This window comes from Mastigoproctus giganteus, chromosome 1, assembly GCF_048544385.1.
Source record: "Mastigoproctus giganteus isolate SK-2022 chromosome 1, ASM4854438v1, whole genome shotgun sequence".
Lineage (NCBI taxonomy): Eukaryota > Metazoa > Arthropoda > Arachnida > Uropygi > Thelyphonidae > Mastigoproctus > Mastigoproctus giganteus.
In genome coordinates this window covers 244,960,935-244,974,064 of record NC_143575.1, presented here as the reverse complement: position 1 = coordinate 244,974,064, position 13,130 = coordinate 244,960,935, and the positions used below count along the sequence as shown (strand labels likewise).

The window sequence follows — 13,130 nt, the reverse complement described above, 5'->3', positions numbered from 1 at the left end:
GAAAAGTATGTATGTAATACTCCTCAGTCCACATATAGAATACCATTTTCATAAGAGTCAATTATCTTTAAATAATTGACAAATAAATAAAGGCAAATTTTAGCACATCTATTCTACAGTTATCCCCCACCCTCAAATTAAATTTATGTATGTCACACGACTAAGTGTAAAGATTTTTCAGAAGCCCTAAAAGATGTCACTCATCACAGAGGTGTCTGTTTCTAAACTTGATAAGAATACCTTTGTGCCCAAACTAATTTTATTAATCTTCTTTACACTTAATGTAAAGTTGTAATCTTTACATTAAGTGTAAAGAAGTTGTAAAGTTGTAATCTTCTTTACAACTTTAAGAGAATAGATTCATATCCTCTTAAAATCAAGTTTACAAACCTGTATGTAATACACAACATGTGGCCAGCCAAACTATCGTTTATACCAGTTATGTCACACTATTTTTGGTATGCATGCCAAAATGAAGCTGAAACAAAATCATAACAATTTTTGCATGCCACAGAAGAAAAATAAAGTGACTAAAATTAGTAAATAGTTTTTATTGATATTATAAAAAGGCAATAATACTTGAAAGTTTCTATTAAGAACTTTGTTGCTACATAATTTTGCATGCAATTGCACTTACAACTTTCACCAGTAGATGTGAATGATAGACCATAAAATGACCGTCATTGGAATGTTTTTTATTTGAAGACAAATTTGTCTTCAAATAATTTGTGATCACCCAGTGGTTCTTTTATCTACAAATTCTTAATGTATGAATAATCACTGCTAATAATCAGATCAAGGGCATTATTCCCTCTGGTTGCCTCTCGAACAAGTTGCTGTAGAAAACATCATATAAATCCACAAAAGTCTTGTTAGTGTGCGAGCGACCAACCCACAAGTTCCAGTCAATATCTGGAAAGTTAAAATCACCCCATTATAAAACATTCTGATTTACTGGTCCACTCTATTTCTCTGCATAATTTCTCATTATACTCATCAGATTTTAATTTTTCCTTTCCCTTATTTAACACCAAACAGACTTGACACTGCATTGTTCACCAACATCAATTGGATGCATTTCCTTAGATTTTATGTTTCTTAACTAACAGCATAACGCCTCCTCCTTTCCTGTACACATTGTACTCCCCAAATTCCAATTCTGCACTGCTTATATCTGTGACACCACATCTCTGATATCCCAACAATATCTGCCTTTGATGTCTTGACTAGCACTTCAAGCTCATCAAATTTATTAACTATACTCCTAGCATTGGTGTACATGCACCTGTTCCTACTCTTGGTTACCCTAACACAGCCCATGTATTTACTTGTTCCACTATGACTCCCGTCTGTCCTGGAAATCTCCATTACCGTACTTTCCAGGCTGCTGCTCATTCTAATTGAAGCAGTGCAAGAATCACTTTTGCCTCTGCCTGCCTGCCTGCAGCCACTGTTAACCCTTTAGTCTGTGTATCCCCCCAAGCTGGCAGTTTTCTGACCCACCTAACACTGCCTCAATAGTATCAGCAAATATTCTTGCATCCTTTCCATTTATGTACCCCATCCCTGTAGAAGCAGTCTTTCCTGTCAACAAGCACAGACCAGACTGAAAAAATTCTACCCCTTGAGCCTTGCACGATCTTTCCAGAGCTGAATTGATCGACAAGACTCGCATCATATACTCCCTCCTCGTGTCTGGGCAGAATTGCAGAAACTTTCACATTCAACCCTCACTCGCGACTTTTTTTCAACATTGAACTGTACTTGTTGAGTAAATCTGCAGATCTCTTACTCAACTTACATTTGTACACAATGTAGTGATTGATTTTAAAGTGTTCAAAGAGACCAGTCTCCATTCACTGCATTGACCAGATAAAGAGCCAAGATTGACTTTAAAGATTACTTAGGGCTAACTTTTTGGCCTTCAAATGTATAATGAAATTATATAAACTAATGGGCAGTGATGTGCTTGCAAATATTTAACAAAAGGTTTACAAAAGCTGAACCAAGTCAGCTGCAGCACACCATTGCTTAGTGGGCATAGTTATCAAAGGTGAATCATAAAAAAACTGGCTGTCCAACTTCAAAACACTGAGGGGCCATATTGTTGTTGTTGTTGGTACCTGCTTGTTGATCCATTATAAAAAATATATTCCCCCCCCCCAGTATACTGATAAAAATATTTGCCTTACAATGTATCCATTAATGTTCATAATTATATTTAAGGTTAATATATTGTAATCTGATTGTAAGGTTAATATATTATATCTCAGGGGTTTGGTACATTGATAAAAAAAAAAAAAAAAAATCAAAATTAATGCTTTGTTATATCAATGATTGAAAAAAATTTTTTCAATCATTGATATAACAAAGCATTAATTAAGCACACACAACACAGTAAAAGATATATGATACCAATTTTATTCTGTTGTGTTAATTCATTGTGCTGATTTATTTTTGAATAGTCCTATAATATATTGCAGAGATCCCAAATTTTGTCTTTGTTTTTTTGTTGTGCTCTTTTGTTGATGATCTTAGCATGCTCTTGGCTTTAAAAAGGTTCCCAACATCCGCATAATAAAATCAGGAAAATTTAATGAATTTTCAAAGTGAAATCATTTTGAAATTTAAATGCAACATTTACTAAGCACTTTTTGTAGTGTTTTTGATAAAATTTACAGTTCTGGGAAATGGAAGAAGACTCTTGGGGTAGCCTATAAGTCTTCTTCCAGTTCCTCAAGAGTGTCCAAGTGGGGGAAGCCCACTTGGACAACCTTGGTCATTGCACAAGGCTCACTGGGGCAGAATTTTTCTCAGCATGCTCTGTGTTTGTTAACAGGAGAGACTGTTTTTACAGGGATGGGACACTTAAATAGAAGGGGTTTAAGAATATTTGCTGATGCTATCAAGAGTGTCAGGTTGGAAAACTGCTAGTTTGGAAGGATAAAAATGGCAGACACATGCAATAGCCTGGAAAACAAGGAGTGTGGGATTACTGGGCTGGCTGGTGGTTCTCATAGGAAAAGCAAGTATGAGCTGTATTAGGGGTTACTAGGAGCAAAAAGGTACTCATATAAATGCCTGTACACTAACACTAATAGTACAGTAAACAAACTTGAATTTGAAGTACTAGTTAAGTCATCAAATGCAGACTTTGTAAGGATATCAAAAACATGGTACCAATCAGGCATAGGGAATGTGGAATTTGGTGAATGCAATGTGTACAGAAAATATGGGGGGAGGGGAGGTTGCTCTCGGTTAAGCAGCACATAGAATCTAAAGCAGCACCTAGTTAAAGTGGGTGAGCAGTGTAGTGTTGAACCAGTTTGGTGTGACATAAGCACTGGGAAAACAAAAATGAGATAGCGAGGATGTTACAGTCCAAATGATTGATGACTATAATGAACAATTACAGTAAATGGAATGGGGGAATTTTTTTACAGATGACTGGAACTTGTGGGCTGGTTGCTCACACAGTAGCAAAGTATTTCTGCATTTATGGGATGATTTTCTACACCAGCACGTTAGACAGGCAACAAGAGAAAGCAATAATACTCTTGAACTGCTTATTGGAGTAATTCTTTGTGCATTAAGCATTTCCAGATAAAAGAAACAATAGGTAGCAGTGATCATAGTGTTTTATTGAGGTGACTACAATGATCTTATACAGATTTTAAAGTCTTTTCGGTGGGAACAACTGATGATGATACAAATTGTAAATGGAAAGAATCCAAGGAAGTAATCATATTAAGCTTTTTATATCAACTAAGAGATACTGTTCAAGGTTTACACTTAAATGGATGCCATATGAATTGATAAGAAAAATACCAGGGGACACAGAAACTTACAGTAATTACAAACTCATCTTTAACCAAGTTACCACGTGGATTAGGCAAGCTAGGACAGATTATAAATCTAAGAATGCAAAGAAAAGTAGAAAAATTAATTCTTTGCTTATGTTAAAACTAGAAGGAAAGTGACAAACCGCACTGGCCCACTAGATATAAATGGAATAACCATTGACGATCCTGTTCATATTGCTGACACTGAATAAATATTTTGTGTCTACATTAACACATGTAGTTTTTAAGAATGGGAATACCAGAAGGATACCAAGTTATAACTGAGAGCTAAATGATTTTGTGATAATTCAGAAGAAATGGAAAAGAAATTGAAGCTAAAATTAAATTTGGCACTTGATGAAATCTATCCAATTACATTAGAAGAAGCAGAAAAAGAGGTAAGCAAATCTTTGGCTGTAATTATGAGAGTATCCTTGGAGTTAACGAAGGTACCTATGAACTGGAGATGTGAAAATGTTTCTCAAAGGGGCATTAAAGAGAAATGTGGGTAACTACAGACCTGTCAGCTTGACTTCTGCTTGAGCTTGCTTCTCTTTAACCACTTCACCTGCTTGACTTCAGCTTGCTTCTCTATAACCACTGACTTCATTATTTTCATCTAGAAAATAATGGAGTCAGTGGTTAAAGAAGTACTGCAGGATCACCTTGACGTGAATTCAGTTATATGGTAAATGCAAATGGCCAAAGAGATTACTATACATGCTTCCTACTGATATTCTCAACATCCAATTGGATACTGTTATACAATGATCTCAATTACAGAAACAGTGTTTATGGTTTCTGTGGTGATATCTTGGAGCTCCAACCGTTGCCACAAGCAACGGTTGGAGCTCCAAGGACCACCAATTTTTGTGATTGAATCATGTCCATCTTTAAACATTCTAAACCACCTGCAAGCTGTGCTATATGGAAGCACAGATTCAGCAAAAGCCTTTTAACATTTCATACATTTCAGCTGATTTTTTTTCTTGAGACAGAAACAAAATTCAAGAGCAGCATACTGTTCCTTGCCCATTGTTACATAGGCAACTTGACTGACCACCAAGGTCACACTATGCACATGAGTAAACTGCACAGTTGCAATGTGATGCAGCAGTTTGGTCTTAAATTCTGTAGCTTGGCTAGAAATAGTACGCAGTGCAGTTGTGTATAAAAAAATTATTATCATTCTTTATCGAACAGCTTCCATATATTTACAACAAAAATTTTATTACAGAAGGAAAGGTCTTACAAAATGTGTAATTATTTTTAATACAGTTTTTCTGAAAAAGTTACCTAATAATTACAAATTCATCTGTTATGTAAATATACTGATTTAATAATTTATGTACAATGAAACTCTTGTTATAACAAAACTTGGTTTATAAAAAGTTTCTAAACAATAATATTTTATATTATACAGAAAATAACAGGAATTATCTGATAAGGCAATATTTAATTAACCGAAGAGCAATTTCTAGATTTAAAATGTTTGGAGCATTTCCTTTTGAAACTTCATACGAGTACAATAATTCAGAAACCTATTTTAAATAACTTAAGCTTCAGATCCCTGTTCTGAGTCCTGATCAATATTCATTTCCTCTTCAACGTGTCGTATTTCATCTGTAAATACATATATAAATGAATTTTAGGAAATATCTAAAATAGTGTCTGAAAGTAGATATTGCCTATAGCTTATATATATATATTCTAAATGCTTACACAAGCAGCAGTTTTTCCAGGGTACAGTGCATTACATAAATTTTTACAGTTGCAATATAAAATTTCATATATCAGTAAAATCATCCCGAAAAATCTATTGAAAATCTGATAATTGCTTATAAAATCTGCAGAAATATCCTTAAAAGGAATATTTGCATGTTAAATATGTTTTTATAACAGTACAAAAATTTTTTCTCTCTGATTTTCCTATCGTGACCACAATTCACTGTTACAAAAATTTTTGAAAAGTGTAAAATTTACAGAAACTAATTTATAGTAATAATATTGCAAATGAAAAATTTTAAAGAAAATGACTCTTTTGCACAATTTGATCATCCATAAGCACATAACAGAATTTTTAACCAAACACCCCATTTTGAAAATTAAATCATTTAAAAACAGTATCCTTTTTATTACTTCTTGATACTTTAAAATTATATTATTTAAAATTATATTAACGTTAGTTTTTTTTCTACGACTCCTAAAATTGTGATACATTTTTGAAAAAAAAGATATAGTTCTTATAAAAAATTCATGAAATACCTAAATTTTCAGTTTATTAATTGGAGCTGAATCAATTCATTATATTGTGATGATTCTGCAGTCTAATAAAACTTGTCTTTTGAAGAAGAGAAAAATTTTAATTTATCTCTATTAGTTTCAACTGTAAATGTATTTTATTATATTAATAGCCTATGCAGGTTGTTGATATAAAAAACTACTGCCCTTAAAAATCTGTATATTGGTGAAGAAATTAAAGGGAAAAATTTGTAAATCAACAGATAAATGAGCAGAAATGGCAACACCAATGTAAAATAGAAACAACACCGAAAATATTCAAGAGTGGCTGACAGCTGCTATGAACGAGTAGGGAAAAACATTTCAACTGTCTGGTATCATAAGTTGGTATAAAATATTCTCAGAAGGGTCATGGCTAATACAGAGGTAGGAACCACATTATTAATTTTTCAAATCGACACCTGTTTCTTGAAATGTACTAGTAACGGGAGGAAAGTTCTCATTAATTATAAATGGATTCACTCCATCCTATTTGATCTATTAATTGTTTTGCCAAATGAGACCACTCTGGGCCATAAGTAACTAATAACATTCAGCAGTGGATAGCAATATACAGCAGTTTTACAAATTTTTTTCTACTTATTAATATCTATGCAGTTCAGAAATAATAAGAATTGTCACACATAAATAAATAAATTTACTCATCTTTAATAAAAATGATTTTCAATGTTTTGTGGCTTTAAAATTCCATAAGAATGTTTCCTGTGCAGTTCTACATTTTTAAAAAGATACTATAGCCCAAATTAGTTCCAATGTAGTCTACAACATTTAAAGCACATTTCTAATTTTGCTCAATTTTGGTACACAGTGAAGAATTAACAATTTTCATAGAATAATCACTATAGTGATTATTCTGCATGTTTCTTCAGCCATAGTTTCATTTGAACTTAACATACTCCTTTGCATTATTAATTGTACTTTTAACAATTGTTAAATTATTTATATTCCATCAGTGACTATTCATGCATTAAGAATCTGCAGATAAAAAATCTGCTGGTCACAGTGTATTGATGTGAGATTTGCTTAAACATGAAACAAGCATCAAGGGTGAAGGGAAGGGTTTTGCTTTTGTAAAGTTGACTACATTGGTCTCAGACAGTTTTTAAATTCTACACAGTGGGACCAACTGATGATGTTACCATCATCACATTCTAAATGGGAAGCATTCAAGAAATTAATTATAGAAGCTACTAGGCTTTTCATACCAACTAAAAAATACAGTTCAAGGTATAGGCCTAAATGGATGTCAGATGAACTACTGAAACTTGTGGCAGAGAAGAAAAATGCATGGGATGCATATAAATTATCAGGTGAACAGAAGCCTGTGGTAGATATAAACTAGTCTGTAATCAAGTTACAAAGGAGGTTATGCAAGTAAATGTACAAGAAATCTTTGACAATGGATGTAAAGAAAAACAGTAAAGACTTCTTTACTTATGGGAACACTAGAAGCAAGGAGATGAATCAAATTGGTCTGCTTGACTGTTGATTATCTTGCTCAGGTTGCTGACAAACTCAATGAATATTTTGCCTCTACATTGACACATGAGGAATTCTTTAGAGTAGTGGATTAAAGAAGTTTATCAAACTTTAACAGAAAGCTAAATGATTTTGTAATAACTGAGAGGAAAGTGGAAGAGAAATTGTTGAACTTAAACATAAAAAAAAAAACAAAAAAAAACGGGGTGTAAGGGATTTATCCAATTATATAAAGGAAGGCAGCAAAGGAAGTAAGCAACCCTTAGCAATGATTATGAGAGTATCTTTGGAATTAAGGGGGTCCCTGTGGACTGAGTGTGTGAATGTATCCCTAATTCAAAAAGGGGTATCAAAGGGTGACTGACATACCTATTAGCCTAATGTCTGTTCCAGGGAAAATAATGGAGTCACTGGTTCAAGAATACAGGACCATTTAGACAGTACAATTATACTTCAGTCACAGCATGGGTTTGTTAAGAGGCAATATTGTAAAAATTGACCAATCTGATTGGACGCTATGATGCAGTAACAAAGGAACTGGAATCCAAAAACAGTTTTGATATTGTATACTTATTTCAGGAAAGTTTCTGACACTGTGCACATAAAAGACTGCTATATAAATTGGAGCAGTGTGGCATTATGGGCAAGTTACTGCTACGGATAAAGGGATAGTTGAGTGGGTGAAGATAGTTGTTATTATTGGATACTGCTCTCTCTTTTTTTTTTAATGAAAACCCCAAACACGAAAGGTATCAAAACCTATAGTACTTAGTACCGTGCATGGGTTGAAAGAAAAGTATGGGGGGAGGGGGATGCCGGAAACTTGGCTCTAGAGACTAAACATGGGTTTCACCACTTCAAGCCTCCAATAAAGCAAAGTGGTGGTATTAGAATCTATAGTCCTTAGTGTTGTGCATGGGCTGAAAGTTGAAGAAGAAAAAAGATATTTGTTGACATTAGACTTGAATTTATGCAGATTGTAATTTTCAGGAAATACGTATGAAGGAAGTTTGTTCTAGAAGGTGGAAGTTGACTGGTTAGGGTATGTGTTTGGACTGCCTTTGAAAAAAGAGCAGGAATTATAGAAGACAATTCAGAAGAACAGTGCCCATCGAAGTATCTAGAGAAAAGGCATATAGCAGAAACAGAACTTCTATGAAACAGAGATTGGAGACACTGTTAGAGATGAGCCATTAATTAGCCATTAAAGAGGCAATATTGTAAAAATTGACCAATCTGATTGGACGCTATGATGCAGTAACAAAGGAACTGGAATCCAAAAACAGTTTTGATATTGTATACTTATTTCAGGAAAGTTTCTGACACTGTGCACATAAAAGACTGCTATATAAATTGGAGCAGTGTGGCATTATGGTAGGTACCATTCTAGGTACCATTCTTTTGAATGGTACCTAGAAGCCTGGAGAGGTTTTGGGGCCACAATATTACATGGTAGGGCAGATTTGCGATTTGTACAATGTGAACAGCTGTTTGGAAGAAAGTAACACCAAGAGAAGAAAAATCCAGTTTTTTTTTTTTTTTTTTATGAAGAGGAAGCAATATTTCTAATGTGCTTATGCCAAGAGAGATTAGAAGTCAGGATAATCCCAATTTAGATATATGATCTTGCCTAAAAATCAGTGTCATCGAAGATAAGCATAGGAGCTGATGAATCCTTTTTTGCGAGATATAAGACAGGACTGAATTTTAGGAGGATTGAAATCAATTATCTTTCCCCACTGGAGAATTATCTGGAGATCAGAATTTAAGCAATTGGTAGTAGATATTTGAGAAGTTGAAGTGTTCATGCAGGGCAAGTTTTCTCAAATGGGAAGGTGTATTGCAATGTGCTATCATCGGCAAAACTACATACAGTCAGAAGGTCATTAATATACAAGAAAAAAAGGGTGGGAGAAAGAACTGAACCTTGGGGTACACCAGCATTAGTGGAGATGTTAGAAGATAGAGGCATCTACCAAGCTTTTCCATTGAATCTGTCCATAGATGGGTAACATAAGTCAGAATATCACCAATGGATTAACACTGACAGAATACATACTGGCGATCGTTGTTCAGATGGAAGATTTCTAGATAGTTTCAGCGTTGGCAGTTAATTGATTTCTCCATTACTTTAGAAAGAGTAGAAGTGCAATGGGATAATTGGATGGAAGGAGTTTGTCACCCTTTTTAGGAATTGGTTAGATACAAGCAAATTTCCAAGCAGGAGAGAAAACACCATTGGAATAAGAAAGTGAAAAAAGGCGACACAGAACAGGAGTAAGTTCGAGAGCAGAGGTTTTGAGAACAAGTGGAGAAATACCATTTGGACCTGGAGCTTTCTTAGTATCAAGACTGTTCAAAATCCTTCTGACCCTTTTGATGGAAGACCACAGAAGGCATTGAATGGGGTGTAATGAGAATGGTGGAAGTTAGTTTACTAAGATCATCAATACACAGATTAGAAGGAAAGTAGAATGATAGCAGGTCAGCTTTATCTTTGGCTGAAGTGGCAATACAACCATATCATTTTGACAGAGGTGGGAACAGCGATGGGCAAAAATTGTAGCCAATAACTTTGACAAGAGACTGAATTCTCGCCTATCATTTGGAAAAGACGCAAATTTTCTACTCTTAGCTTGTTCGAAATCTAGTTTGGACTGATAACTACTTTACAATTGTTGCGAGCTTTGGTGTAGGCAGAAAATGAAACCGAAGAATTGAAAACAAGCCAATTACGATATGCAACATTCTTCTCTTGAACAACCTTAGCACAGTTATTAGAAAACCAAGGTTTCGATAAAGGACGAGATTTTAAGGTGAAGTGTGGAATAAAGGATTTCATGCCTACAAGAATAATTTCACTGACACGATCTGGTCAAATGTTGACATAAGAAGATTTGAAACAGTAATAAGACCAAGCAAAAGAAGAAAATAAATCTCACAGATCATCCCAGTTTGCATTCTTGTAATGCCAAACAACGCAAGGTTGGGAATGGCCATAACAGAAAGGCTCCATTCGAGAAGAGGCCATCACCAAGGTGTGATCTGAGGTACCTAGAGGACCATTCATCTCGCCCGTGTACTGCTCTTCTTGAACTAATGCTATTAATGGAGTTCCTCAGGGTTCAGTGTTGGGCCCATTATTGATTTCTATATTTATTAATGATACTGATAAAGGTATATCAGACTTAATGTCTAAGTTTGCAGATAATACACAGATGGCAGGGTTGTTAATAACAGTAATCAAGATATGCCACTGCAATAAGATCTAGAAAAATTAGGCAGTGGGATGAGAAATGGCAGTTGAAATTCATCATTGACAAATGCAAGCTACTTCATATGGGTACTTACACGTTTTGTTGTGGAAGTGGGAAGTTTGAATAAATTCAAGGAAGAACTAGACAAATTATTGGAGTGGATGGAGAGGTATTGTGGGAAGTTTTTTTTTTTCTTGTATCATATGCTACTAGTAATACTATTATAAGATCTGCATTATTGCTTATCCAGGCTTTGAACTCTTGAGCAGAAAATCCAAGCAGATTTTCTGCTTGAGAAGCATATTTCAGTTTTGTATCAGAACTTCAAATAGAATGGACTTTTTAAAACCCACTTTATGAAAACAATTGCTGATTGTTTTCACAGATAATGAATTCTAGACACCAGCCAACAGATGTAATACACTTAATAAGCTAATTTTTTTAGCATCATTATTTGCATAACTTTCATCATTTTCACTGCTGAAGGTGAGTGTTGTTTTGCTTTTTTGTTCTTATATTTATTTTATTTCATTTTATTTTGAATATTAAGTGCCTTGGTACATAGGAGCAGAATCACACCTTGCCACGTTCAACCTTAATGGGAGCAGTAATTTGCTGTATTTGTTACATGGCTTAGTGTCTTTTTTCATGTCATTTTCTAATTAAAATTTTGTAGAGTGCTGTTTCTCTTTGACTACACCTAGGTAAAGTGTCACAAGTTTTAGTTTTGTCATGCACACTGAAATATTTGCATCCCTGTCACATTTTGATTTTAAAAAAATTAGGATAGACCAGAACACAAGATGAAGTCTGTATGAAAATTGTCAGCAAAAACTGAACATCAGAAAATAAAGTGCAACTGTCAAAACGCTTTTCTAAGAAATCCCCATAATTTTTGCAGGACACCATGAATTAGTATTTCAACCCACCCTAAATTATGCATATTCATGATCTGTATCAGCTTCCATAATTTTTTCAACCAACCAAATCAGTGACGAGTTCTAAATATATGACATGGCAGTAAAAATTTATTCCACAGATTAAACTTAATGGTTAGGGAATTAATTTTCTTAAACACATGTTCAAACTGAAGAAAACATGAAAAGCAAACATAGAACCATAATGGAATTGGCTTATGCCTTCACAATTTCAAGTATTACACTTCAAGTGGAAAATAAAATTATACAAATGGAAACTGTATATTTAAATGATATATAGAATTCCATATTTAATTACAGGTAGTTCTCGACTTTAAGAGTTAATTCGTTCCTAGCGCGCGCTCGTAACGCGGGAATTTATTTCCCATAGACATAAGGTTAAAAATAGGGGTTACGTTCTCAACAGTGAAATTAGTTAGCTAATTAGTTTATGTTTAAACAATGATTGATTTATCGAAAGAAATGAAAACGTAGCCTGTAAAATCAAGCAAATTATAATAATAGAGAAATTATTTATGACTTACAAATGTTAAAGAATGCTTATCTTCATCATTATCGACTAAATGCACACTCTTTGATCATTCATTATTGGCTCGGCGCTCGTCGGCTTGTTGCACAAGGAGTTGTCTTCTTCAGATGTGTTAAGAGGTGTTTGTTTCCAAGATAATCTTCTCTTTTAATTATAAATTTCACGATTGCATGCATAAGCATTTTTTAACGGCACACACAAAATGCAGCTAACACGATTCGAGTGGAGAAACAAGTTTACGAAGCTTAAAAAAAAAAGGAACGAAGAGAAGATTCTGAAAATTTATTTATGTTTTTTATACGATTGAAGATTTCAATAAAGGGGAAACACATTTCACCATAATAACGTAAAGAAACCACACAATCCAGCTATCGGTATTTTCGCAAATGCAATAACATCGAGTTTACTACCTGTTTATAATTGCTTGCAGTAACAGAAAAGCCCAATAAACTGGAAAACGCAAATTGTTTTTATTGTTTTATGATTGTGACCTCCAGACATGTGCTTTAGAAAAATATCACAAAGGTGTTTAAAATTGATTCTTATAATGGAACATATAACGATGAAAGTGTAATGCATTTTAATGATTTGAATTGGTAACTAATACAATTTACAAACCATGCTCACGACCTTAAAAATGGACATTTTAGAGAGATAAATAGCTTAGTTATACAGTGAAAATTTCAACTTCCGGGATCTTGAAACGAATTACCAAAAAATAGTGTTATTTGGGTTCACATTACGATATTTTAACGATAGGATGGTGTCTCTGTAACTGATTAAT

The 13,130-nt window shown here is 34.0% G+C and overlaps 1 protein-coding gene across 2 annotated transcripts in view; it reads right to left on the bottom strand.

The window, feature by feature from the left end:
- Positions 1–5,354: 5,354 nt before the first annotated feature.
- SA1 (stromal antigen) overlaps positions 5,355–13,130 on the bottom strand; it is a 256,210-nt gene continuing 248,434 nt past the window's right edge. For both annotated transcript variants that reach the window (XM_090376728.1, XM_090376737.1), the window contains exon 23: positions 5,355–5,465. In XM_090376728.1, coding sequence (XP_090232854.1) covers positions 5,398–5,465 — 68 coding nt within the window. In that variant the 3' untranslated portion in view covers positions 5,355–5,397. The remainder of the gene's footprint in view (positions 5,466–13,130) is intronic.